Source organism: Gymnoscopelus braueri (genome assembly GCF_963280865.1).
Source record: "Gymnoscopelus braueri genome assembly, chromosome: 24".
Classification (NCBI taxonomy): Eukaryota; Metazoa; Chordata; class Actinopteri; order Myctophiformes; family Myctophidae; genus Gymnoscopelus; species Gymnoscopelus braueri.
Genome location: NC_137626.1, coordinates 2,663,837 through 2,676,551, shown reverse-complemented (window position 1 = coordinate 2,676,551; position 12,715 = coordinate 2,663,837). Strand labels below are relative to the sequence as shown.

General features: G+C 39.7%; 1 protein-coding gene across 5 annotated transcripts in view; it reads left to right on the top strand.

Moving 5' to 3' along the window:
- Positions 1-12,715, top strand: part of eif5b (eukaryotic translation initiation factor 5B) — a 49,329-nt gene that overhangs the window by 3,759 nt on the left and 32,855 nt on the right. For all 5 annotated transcript variants that reach the window (XM_080422605.1, XM_080422604.1, XM_080422603.1 and 2 more), the window contains exons 2-4: positions 6,875-6,997; positions 9,364-9,421; positions 12,146-12,307. In XM_080422605.1, coding sequence (XP_080278731.1) covers positions 6,875-6,997; positions 9,364-9,421; positions 12,146-12,307 — 343 coding nt within the window. The remainder of the gene's footprint in view (positions 1-6,874; positions 6,998-9,363; positions 9,422-12,145; positions 12,308-12,715) is intronic.

Sequence of the window (12,715 nt, the reverse complement as noted above, 5' to 3'; positions counted from 1 at the left end):
CCTAAATGTTATATAGAGTCTGGAACTACACCTCCTGAATGTTATATAGAGTCTGGAACTACACCTCCTGAATCTTATATAGAGTCTGGAACTACACCTCCTGAATGTTATATAGAGTCTGAACTACACCTCCTGAATGTTATATAGAGTCTGGAACTACACCTCCTAAATGTTATATAGAGTCTGGAACTACACCTCCTGAATGTTATATAGAGTCTGGAACTACACCTCCTGAATCTTATATAGAGTCTGGAACTACACCTCCTGAATGTTATATAGAGTCTGAACTACACCTCCTGAATGTTATATAGAGTCTGGAACTACACCTCCTGAATGTTATATAGAGTCTGGAACTACACCTCCTGAATGTTATATAGAGTCTGAACTACACCTCCTGAATGTTATATAGAGTCTGGAACTACACCTCCTGAATGTTATATAGAGTCTGGAACTACACCTCCTGAATGTTATATAGAGTCTGAACTACACCTCCTGAATGTTATGTAGAGTCCGGAACTACACCTCCTGAATGTTATATAGAGTCTAGAACTACACATCCCCAAATCCGAGAGAGGAAACTGGCTCTTCCGTTCACGAAAATATATTTTAAAATATCTTTACATTTTGTTTTTTAATTTCCATTTCTGCTAAGCAGCAAGCTAAATATACTTAGATGATTTGTATTCATATCCTCCTATAATTTGACAAACCTCTGTCTGTAGTGCCATGGGGTACCATGGTGTCATGCCTGGTTCTCCTCAGTGGCTGGAGCAATTGCTCTGAATTTGCACACAGCCATTGACCATTACCATCTGAACACAACTGCGAAAGCCCGTTCAGATCAAACTGCGCATGCGTCGAATCCACACACCCACTCCGTTAGTGTTGGTGCTGCCTGCCTCGCGCGCGCACACACACACACACAGAGACAACGTGCTTCAACGTAAAGGACTTTAATTTACGCGCGCGCGGGGTGGCGCGACGGGACGCGCGACAGGACGTGCAATAACCCCACGTTTGCAACTTCTTTCGCCTGTGCACTTCACCGGGTATGGTCTAGTTAGGATACATTTGCGCGACTGTAAAGACTAAACGGAAGTGGGGAGGAGGGAGGCTTCACATCCGCTTTATATTCTAATCATGATCAGAGCTTCCGAGTCCCAGACTGTATGACCGTAAACATTTGAACATTGTGCGAGGCAACAGTCTGGCCACGCGAGACTACCGTTATCCTGGTTTTCATAGGGAGGGTTCCCCTTTAGGCTAGTGGGTTAAGATGTAGGCGCTCCACACGGGAGACCCGGGTTATTTTCCAGGGCGGAGGGCGATTACACTCCATTACCTTGTTGTTGTGTAAAGCACTCTGTATTCTGTAACCTGGTTTGGAAACGTGCTGTACAAATACATTCATTATGAGAGAGGAGAGAGAGAGAGAGAGAGTCCCCCCAGGTAGTGGGATCTCATATTATATGAGTGTTAATATTCAGAGAGATAGAGGAGGTTAAATTACACATGGACTGCATTCTAGAGAAAACCAGCCTCCAAGTGTCTGACGTTTCATATTCATAAGAGTTGTCAGTGAATTTTAACCCATTAAGACCTGGGATGCATCTGTGTCACTTTTTCATTTGAGCTAAAAAAGCATTATTTTACACTTTGGCTATTCAAAAATAGCAGACCTACAAGCTCATAGCGCGGCACTTGGTGCCGCGCTATGAGCTTGTAGATCTGCTATTTTTGAAAAATCGAGAAGATGTGTGCAAATTAATATATTTATATTCTTTTAAAGCGAACATTTTTAACTCCTATTATAATCATCTTTGAACGGGGGACCCTCCAAAATAATCATATTTGAACTGGGGACCTGACAGAATAATCACATTTGAACTGGGGACCCCCTAAAATAATCATATTTGAACTGGGGACCCCCTAAAATAATCATATTTGAACTGGGGACCCCCCACCCTGACAAGCACTTGGAATTGTAGGAGTTGAGGCATTACTTTTAGTTTGACTCGGTTCCACAGATACATTTAGTGAAAATAGCCAATCTACAAGCTCACAACTGCATTGCGAGCTTGTAGATCGGCTATTTCCACAATGTTTGCCTATTTCTTACATACTATTTGGCCAATTTGGTATTTCAAATGTCTCCAAAGTCACTTTATAAAAGTGCAGATACCCTGTATACACTTATACTGTATGTTAGGTTTGTTTACTGTTGATTGAGAAAACAATGTTGCACATTAAGCTGATCATCTGATCTGAAGGGGGATCTCCCCCAAAATAATTTGGGGACCCCCCTGGGGGTTCCGAGCCCCAGTTTGGGAACCACCTTCACTGCCCTAAGGATTGTCAGCTCCCTCCCAGGTCATCCATGTCATTATAATGACATGTCATTATGATCCAGTGTGTTACAGTCAGGAGTAGGAGGCTAGGAGGAGGCTCTGTAGGAACGCTCTGGTTTTGTGGGAATCATGCAGCTGTGTTTCCCTCCAGACAGACACACAGGACTGACTGAGAGATAAACCTGTGTGAGTCCAGGAGAGAAGTTAAAGCCTCACTATGTAACTTTTATTTATTTACCATCCTTGTGAGGACTTAACCCACATTGCTTGCCAAAAACGTTTATAAACGTTTTTGGCAAAAAAAAAAACATTTTTTACAAAAAAAAAAAATCTAAATTTTTTTTTTTTGGGGGGTTTTCCGTTTTTCCGTTCGTCACAAAGAACCAGGAGATAACATTTTCCAAAAAGTTGCTGCTCCATTCACTTCAATGTTAAAAAATAAACGGACAAAAACATTTTTTCTAAGTACTAGCTTAGAAAAGACTGGCAGTCTGTGAGGGTAAAAAACAAACAAACTCTGAGGCCGACTTGAGGCCGATTCTACAAATGTCTTCTAAATCCCAACAGTATTCTGAAACAAACGTATGTTTCTATATCAGTGGTGCTCAAACTTTTTCATGTCAAGGACCCTCAACATTATATGTAATTGGCTGCCGACCCCCATCTCAAAATATGTTGTTCCAGGGACCCCCCAGAAGCAAAGATTTGAGTTACAAATCTTTAAAATAATAAATATATAAAAAATGTGCCCACATTTTCACAAATTTTCAAAAAAAGCAGATCTACAAGCTTGTATCGTGGCTATTTTTGAATAGCCCAAAGTGCAAAATAATGCTTTTCAGGTCAAATAAAAAAATTACACAGATGCGTTCCAGGTTTTTCCTGATCCTCACTAGAAAAAAAGTTGTTTTATCATTAAAAAAAGATCTATAGAGATACATTTACAATTTGAAAAAAAGATTCAGATTGTGGTTAGGATTAAGCATTTATAGAGGTTAGGTACCAAACAATAGCAGATCTAGCTTGTAGATCCTACTGAGCTCATACCTTACAGTAAGGGTTACACACTAGTTGCATCAGCAGATGTAACAGGTATTGGTTGTTTTGACATGATGATGACGAGGTTTAAAGGTCAGGTGTGTTAATCTGTCATCGTGCTGCGTATCATTAGATACAAACGCAGAACCAAGTCTTTCATATAGTTTGGAAAAGAAAAAGATAAGGATAAGAACTTTATACCTGTACTTGTGTTGTTGTGACAATAAATGGGGCTGTCACGATTAAAAATTTAAGTTGACGATTAATTGTTACTCAAATAATTGCGATTAACGATTTAACTCTTAAACTGACAGGGTTTTTCAAAAATAGTACTCTCAAACTGCCAGCAGTTTACATGTTAAAACATGTATATTTCTCTGTTTATTTTTTAACATTGAAGTGAATGGAGCAGCCACCTTTTGGAAAATGTTATCTCCTGGTTCTTTGTGAAGAACGGAAAAACGGAAAAAATAAAGAGTGATTTTAGAAATGTTTTTATTTTGTTTTTGATTTAAAACGTTTTTGGCAGGCAGAGAGTTAATTGTGTGTTTGGCGTTTTTTCACATTGGAACATATGAATACAAATTTAATTTCTGTTTGCTTTTTAGGCTTCGTAATCAAACATTGCACAGGGACAAATAACTTAAATATATGAGGAAATTATAGACATATTTCAACATTTTTATACATGTAAAAAAAAAGCAGAAATAGCTGATCTACAAGCTCACAACACATCACGAAGTGACACGTTGTGAAGCTTGTAGATCAATAAAGTTGATTGATTGAAGAAATTAAATGTAACCACAAGCACCTATTCTTGGGCGAACATGTGAGCTTGTAGATCAGCAATTTTTTGGTGAAGAGATTCAGTGTAAAGGGTGAAAAAAGGAGCAGACCTACAGTAGTATGGAGAGACCCCAGGCAGCTATTATAGTGATTACCAGTGGTGTAAAGTAACTAAGTACATTTACTCAAGTGCTCTACACTTTTTAGGTATTTCCAATTTTCAGTACTTTTACTTCTACTCCACTACATCTCAGAATCAAATATTGTACTTTTACTCCACTACAATTATTTGAAACCTTTAGTTACTAGTTACTTCTGATTATTATTTCAAAACATTAACCACTTGATAAGCCCTATATATATTTTCAAAATATTTTTTTATACATTTTGAGTGCTTTTACTTTTGGTACTTTAAGTACATTTTGATACCAATGCTTTTGTACTTTTTACTGAAGTAAATTCTGAATTCCCGACGTATACTTGTAACAGAGTAAATCTACATTTCAGTATTGATACTTTTACTTGAGTAAGAAATGTGAGTACTTTTTCCGCCACCAGTGATTACGTGGTTTGATTGATTGAATACTTTATTAGACAGAAATGCAAACGCCACGGCTACAGTCATACATTTAGGTTAAAAGCTGTTAAGAGGTCTGTTCCTGAATGTGTTGTCCGTTTATTCATTTTAATCCTGCAGTTTAAGTTGCAACTTGAATGGAGTTTTAGCTGGAAATGTCCAAAGATCTAGGTGTGTGTGTGTGTGTGTGTGTGTGTGTGTGTCTGTCATGGAGATGTGAGGTGAATTCTGGGTTCACACATGACTGTGCATGCATGTGTGTGTGCGTGCGTGCGTGCGTGCGTGCGTGCGTGCGTGCGTGCGTGCATGCGTGTGTGTGTGTGTGTGTGTGTGCGTGCATGCGTGTGTGTGCGTGCGTGCATGCGTGTGTGTGCGTGCATGCGTGTGTGTGTGGCTGTACAGTATTTGCTAGAACATGGAGCTCACTCCATGCTCTTGTAAGTTGTGCTGATGCAACTAGTGTGCAAGTTCAGGGATCAGAGAAGAGAAGAGAGAGAGAGAGAGAGAGAGAGCCTTCCTCTCATTCTGTGCACCTCAACCCTGGCCTGCACTTGACTTCTACTTTGATAGAGTGTAGTTTAAGTTTGATTAAGTTTAATAGAGTTTAATTAGATCTTTTGGCAGAGTTCAGAGTAAGTTTGGGCATGACTTCAGCAGCAGTGTGTATTCACCTCTCCATCTATGTGCTGCTTCAGGTGTGTTGTAATTGTTTTCACAGGTTGTGTGTATTTTAATGTTGTTATTATAGGGCCATCACGATTAGGACATTTTACGCGACTATCACTTGTCGCTCAAACAATTTCGATCAATGATTTAATTGTGTTTCTGTCGTTGAATATTATTGGAAAATGATGTATGAAAATCTCATTTGTGTTTCGAATTTAGGCTTCATGAACTAAAGGTGCACAGAGCAGACATGACAAATAACTTACATAATGTATAACTTTATACTTTAAAAAAAACACCACAATGTGTGACGCATTTTGAGCTTGTAGATCCATTATTTTTGAAAATATATGAAATGTTTTCAACATCATTATGACAATATTATGTTATCGTGGCCAATGTTCAGGTCTCAATTGGACAGCATGACATCTGTGTTACAATTTCCACTCTTAATTCATAATAATTTATCATTTTGATTAAGAATAATTATTGCAAAAAAAAAAAACTTGCATTTTCCTCTAAATCCATTTTTGGGAGTTTTGTTGAAGTTTTAGGGACAATTATTTCGAGCAGTTGTTTAAAGGTAAAGATGTTTTGTGCTCAAGTCAGAAATCAGTTGGATGTTGTGGATGTTTTGAATTTGTCTGATCTCAAAGGTCTTAAGGCGGTTACACACCGGCGAATGTGCGAATATACGCAAAATTCGGACTCGTTCCGAATAATTAAAAGACGCTTTTTCGCTTCGCTTTTCCGCGCCATGTACGCTTGCATTGACTTTATAAGGTTTTTAAAAAAAGCGTATTATTCGCACGATAAAATCGCCCCGGTGTGTAAGGACCTTAACTGTTACATGTGTATTATAAATGTGTGTGTGTGTGGGGGGGGGGTGTTAATTTTGACAGTGTCTTTATTTAAAGGCTTATAGATCCACTATTTTTGAGCTTGTAGATCTGCTGTTTTTTGAACAGCCAAAGAAGTCTTAAAATGACACATGATGCTTTCCCGAATTCCCGGTCTTAACTGATTCACTGCCAATCACGTAGATCTACGTGAACTAAAAAAATTAATAAATATTAATATTTTTTTTTTCCAATTTGACCCCAAAGACCAAGGAGATCTAGACTCCTATCCACTTCCTTGTTAACTTAAAACTTAAAAATTCTGTATCTCGGCTCCTGAGTACTTTTTTTTTTTTCAATGAAAAACTCTGGCACTGGCTAAAAAAATATGAAAATACCTCTGGCAGTTAATGGGTTAAGAGTCTAATTATTGCACTGTATGATTGCTATAGGCCTGGAAACGGGGTAAAAACTAATACTTTGGAAAAGTTTTGAAAATTGATTGTTAAAAATGTGTAAATGTGTGTGCGTGTGTGTGTGTGCGTGTGTGTGTGTGTGTGTGTGTGTGTGTGTGTGTGTGTGTGTGTGTGTGTGTGTGTGTGTGTGTGTGTCTCTCTCAGTGCCAAAGAGGACGGCGTGGACATTGATGCTTTAGCTGCAGAGATCGAGGGAGCGGGAGCGGCCAAGGAACAGACCAAAGGCAAGAAGAAGAAGAAGGGAGGAGCTAAGAAGGAGGACTATGAGTGAGTCTTCATCAAAACTTCACCAAATATTTTAAGTCTTAAAACAAGTAAGACGCGGGAAGCGAACGCAGCCCTATTTTTTTTGTGCGTTTTTTAAATTGTTATGTTATGTATTTACGGACTCGTAATCCGTGTTATTTCACCGTGATGGGGAGAGCGTAGAGAGAAAGTCACGTGACTGCCTCCGCCTCGTATTGAAGTTAATGGGGGGGGGGGGGGGGGGGGATATGGTTCTCCTATGCACGGAGTTGCGGAGTTCCTAGTCATCTATGCACGGAATTGCCGTTTGTCAATCCGTGGTATTTCACCGTGTTTGGGGGGTGATCGGGTTGGTTTCATAGTAGATCTGTCAGCAGCCAATGAGAGCGCGAGTCACATGGGGGCTCGGCTGCACACAGGCAGTGCACACAGAGGCTCACACAGAGACACAGAGCCAGCACGGTTTGATCAGCCTGATCGCCAGAGAATTAGTATACATTGCACGGATCCAGTGCACGTCATTCCGTGCATAGTCGCCTAGAAACCCCGAAATTCCGTGCATATGTACGGCGAGTCCCACGGTGGGCGTAACCAGTCGCAACCCTGAAAAACCCAGAAGCAGAGCAGTCCCCACAACAACATTTACGATTCTGTGCCTATCGGTACATAACTCAAACGGCGCTGAGTAGGCACAAGGGAATGTCGCAACGTTCGGGACGGCAACTCGCTCGCTTTAGCTCGCTCGGTGGCCCCTTACGTGGCGACAATTCCCTTGAGACTGCGCGCCTCCGAAATGGTTTTGTCACAAAGGGAGAGATGTACATATGCACGGAATTTCAGGGTTTCTAGGCGACTATGCACGGAATGACGTGCACTGGATCCGTGCAATGTATACTAATTCTCTGGCGATCGGGTTGGTTTGATAGTAAGCTGCACATGGGCGGAGGCCCCTCGTTCCGCGTTCGCAACAAATGAGGCAAATCAAAGTCTTATATTTGGTATACCGTGCACCTTTTTGTACCTCTGGTTTTTGTATCTTTGTTCTGTTTATCCTTTTATTAAATCTCCTAACAACGCTTCCAAAAAGCCTGAGTTGAAAGTATCTCAACTTTGAGGTAAAAAAACATCGCACGTGTTTTTGAAGTTTCCAAAAAGCACGACGCTGCCATGGAAAACAATTCATTAACATCATTAAACTCTCTCCTTACTGGCCTGCCGGCATGTGCACTTAAGCCATTAAGACCTGAGGCCGATTCTACAAATGTCTTCTAAATTAAAAATAGTTTTCTGAAAAAACGTATGTTTCTGTATCAGTGGTGCTCAAACTTTTTCATGTCAAGGACCCCCAAAATGATATGTATTTGGCCGCCGACCCCCATCTCAAAATGTTATTCCAGGGACCCCCCAGAAGTAAAGATTTGAGTTAAAAATGTTCACTTTAAAACAATATATATTCAAAGATTTGCACACATTTTCACGATTAAAAAAAAATAGCAGATCTACAAGCTCGCAGCGCGGCTGCGAGCTTGTAGATCTGCTATTTTTGAATAGCCAAAGTGTAAAATGGTGATTTTTAGCTCAAATAAAAAAAATGACACAGATGCGTCCCAGGTCTTAATGCGTTAAGCCGCAGCGGGCTTGGTCTTCACAACCAGACAAAATGTTTCACACGTCTCCCCCCTTTCCCCGCTCCCTCCATTGGCTCCTCCCAGTAAGTGCCCTCACAGAGTACAAAACACTGACGCTGGCCTACAAAGCAACCAGAGGTATGACACGTACCCCATATCTTCAAAGCCTGATCCAACCCTACAACCCCTCCCTGCTCTCTCAGATCAGCTAACACAGGGAAGCTGTCAGAACCTTCCCTAAAACACCCTGGTCAACGCTCCACACGCTCCACACGTCCCAGACTCTTCTCTCTTCTCTAAAACACCCTGGACAACGCTCCACACAATCTTCCGCCGTAATCTGAAGACTCACCTCTTAAGACTCCACCTCAGCCCGTAGTACCTGCCGTAGCCCTTGCCGTAGCCCTTGCCCTAGCCTTGATGACCCTGCAGGCTTATGCAAAGGCCAAATGTCATTTAGATAGCATGTTACAGTATGTAGAGAGATGCCAGGTCATTATGAACCTGGCATCCTATAGTGTGTATAGTTTCAATGTACAGATAATAGATTTTTGTGTTGATATTCTACTGTTTAGACTGATGATAGGTTCTTGGTTTATCTATGATCCTAGATGACTATTTCTATGCATTTGACGTATTACCTCTATTACCTATGTTGTCCTTGCTTACTGTAAATCACTCTGGATTAAGAGCATCAGCTAAATGCCTGAATTGTAATTAGTACACTCTCTCCTCTCCTCCTCTCCTCTCCTCTCACAGTGAGGATGACATCTTAAAGGAGTTAGAGGAGTTATCTCTGGAGACACAAGGCGGAAAGGTACACACACACACACACACACACACACACACACACACACACACACACACACACACACACACACACACACACACACACACACACACACACACACACACACACACACACACACACACACACACACACACACGCGCGCACACACACACGCACATACGCTCACACACAATGCACAATTACTTACAATTGATTATTAAAGTGCACTGCCGGTTATAACTGTTTGGCATTGACTGTACATTTTTGTTTAATTGGGAGGATAAAAAGACACAGTATGACTTTAATATGAATAATAAAGGTAAGATCAATTCTGACCTTTTTTTTGGAGAAATGTTTTATGCACTTATTATGCATATCCCAGTAGAGTGAAAAAGACGTCCATGTCTACACTGTCCTGTCTAAATAAAACAAAACAAAATCACACGATTAAAATAATCTAAAATAGCCAATTTACAAGCTCACAACGCGTTGCGATGCACACCTCAACACCTCAACCCTGTCCTGCAGTTGACTTCTACTTTGATAGAGTGCAGTTAAAGTTAGATTAAGTTGAATTAGAGTTTAATACATATAATTTTGGGGTGGTCCTTGACATGAAAAAGTTTGACTGATATTATAGCTACATAATTGTTTTTTTCCCCCCAGAAGCAAAGATTTGAGTTACAAATGTTCGCTTTAAAAAAATATATATATATTTGAAGATTTGCACACATTTTCACTATTTTTCAAAAATAGCAGATCTACAAGCTCACTCGACACTGGCAAATCTAAAATGACACATGATGCTTTCCCGGTCTTAATGGGTTAAAGGTTTACAGAAAAACATGCAGGTTGGCGTTAGGATTAAACGTTTAGAATGTAGGTGTTAGAGATAGAGTTATACCTGATTTACACATCTACAAGCACACAACGTGTCATAGCGCGACGAGTTGTGGGCTTGTAGATCGGCTATTGTCCAACTTTAGCCTTACGGTTAAAAAGGGCATTTTTTTTATTACTAATGTCATTCAAAAACACTGTGTGTGAGCCACGAATAAAATATGCAACATTACTACTGAGTAAGGAAAAGGGAGGCATGTCTTTACCAAATCTCAGAGACTACTACTACGCCGCCCAACTTAGATATGTGGCTTCGTGGTGTGATGATAATATAGATGCCAAATGGAAGATCATGGAAATGAATGAACAGGATATCCCATTGCAAGCTATGTTAGGAGATAAACAATTAGCCAAACCTAACTTAGATAAATTAGATCCAATTACATCTTTCACATTACAGACTTGGTTCAATATTATCAAACAGTTGAAAATAGAAAGACAATCAAAAACACTAAGATGGGTGGCTTATGATACAGCATTTAAGCCAGGGAGGTTAGATCAGAGGTTCAAATGTTGGTCTTACAAGGGGATTACATCATATTATAAAATAATGGAAAAAAACATGTTACAGAGCTTTCAGGCCCTGAAAGATACATATAATTTGGAAAAGACAGATTTCTTTAGATATCTGCAGTTACGTCACTATTTTATCCAGGAAGTCCAGATCTGTGATTCACAAACAAATCCGAACAAACGTATTCAACTGATTGCTCAGGTATATACGAAAGGAACAAAGAAAATTGTATCAAAACTATATCAAAGTATTTCGGATTCCAGAAAACATACAACAGATTACATCAGGAAAAAATGGGAAATAGAACTTAACACACCAATCACAGTTGAACAATGGATAAATATTTGCAAAACACAATACACAACAACAAGCTCTGGCACCTGGCGGGAATTCTGTTGGAAAAACATTACTCGTTTTTTCATCACTCCAAAACTTAAATCGAGACAGATGAAAACACCCCAGGTATGCTGGAGGAACTGTGATGAGGAGGAAGCAAATCATTATCATATTTTCTGGGGTTGTTCGGGAATTCACACATACTGGAATGATGTCTTGGAGAAAATACAGGAGATTCTAGGTATACAAATATTAAAGTCCTGTCTATTGCTGTACCTGGGAGACTTACCAGAGGAAATCTCAGGAAGTGACAGATATCTTATGAAAATATTCATGGCTGCAGGGAAAAAAGCCATTACTCGTAAATGGCTACAGACGGAATCTCCATCTGCGAAAGATTGGCTTCAGGTAGTCTCTGAGATTTATGACATGGAGAGGATGACTGCTAACTTGAGGATGAAGAAAGAGATATTTGAGAACAAATGGGGGAAATGGATTGATTATGAGCGACAAGAGGTCTAGGGAATAGGATAGTTATTTCAAATAAATATGTTTTTGGTCTTGATACAATACTTAACCCATGACATACATACTCATATACTGTATATACACAACGCATGACTTCTTAAATATATATATGTTCATATATGTGTATATATGGTTATTTCTTTCTGACGATCGAGGGAGAAGGTACTATGTGTGAGATGATATGAATGAAAATGTTTGTAAGAATTGAACGAGTTAAAACCTTTTGAACAACTTTTTTTTTCAGTTTTCATGTACTATCATTTAATAACATTGAACAGCACCTGTACCCTCCTTCTATTTTATTTTATTATTATATAAGATGATGTTTGGCAACATGTGTGATGTCTATTGTTTGTTTGTCTTTTTGTTTTATATGTTTGTGTTTTTGAAAACTTAATAAAATTTAAGTGAAAAAAAAAAAAAAAAACACTGTGTGTGTGTGTGCGTGTGCGTGTGCGTGTGTGTGCGTGCAGAAGGACACCACAGAAGAAGTGCCTCTGGCGGCGGAGCCGACCAGACCAGAGAAGAAGAAGACCAGGAAGGGGAAGAAAGGCGTCAGCCAGGAGGATGAGGAGGGTGATGAAGATGAGAGTCAGGCTGACGGGGAGAAGAACACACCGTCTGTACAACACAAGGTCTGTCTGCCTGTCTGTCTGTACAACACAAGGTCTGTCTGCCTGTCTGTCTGTCTGCCTGTCTGAACACACAACACAACAGTCAATCGTACCGAAACACAGAAGTTGCCTGGCAGTAAATGACTGCCTGCTATGTATATATTATTATATTACTGCATAATGTTATATCATTGACCTACTGTAAATGGCGTTATATCAACAAGGAAAGGATGATTAAAAAAGGTTATGTCTGCATCAGAGATGACTTTGTACAGGTGGAAAACATGAGTTAAACTTGCAGAGTGACACATTACTTTACCTGAGTTACATCTTCTGATAGCTGTACTTGAATGTTGACATGACATAATAATCCTGTTTAGTGTGTCATTAGTGCGATCGTGACAAAATAGGCCACAGGTTTTTGAAACC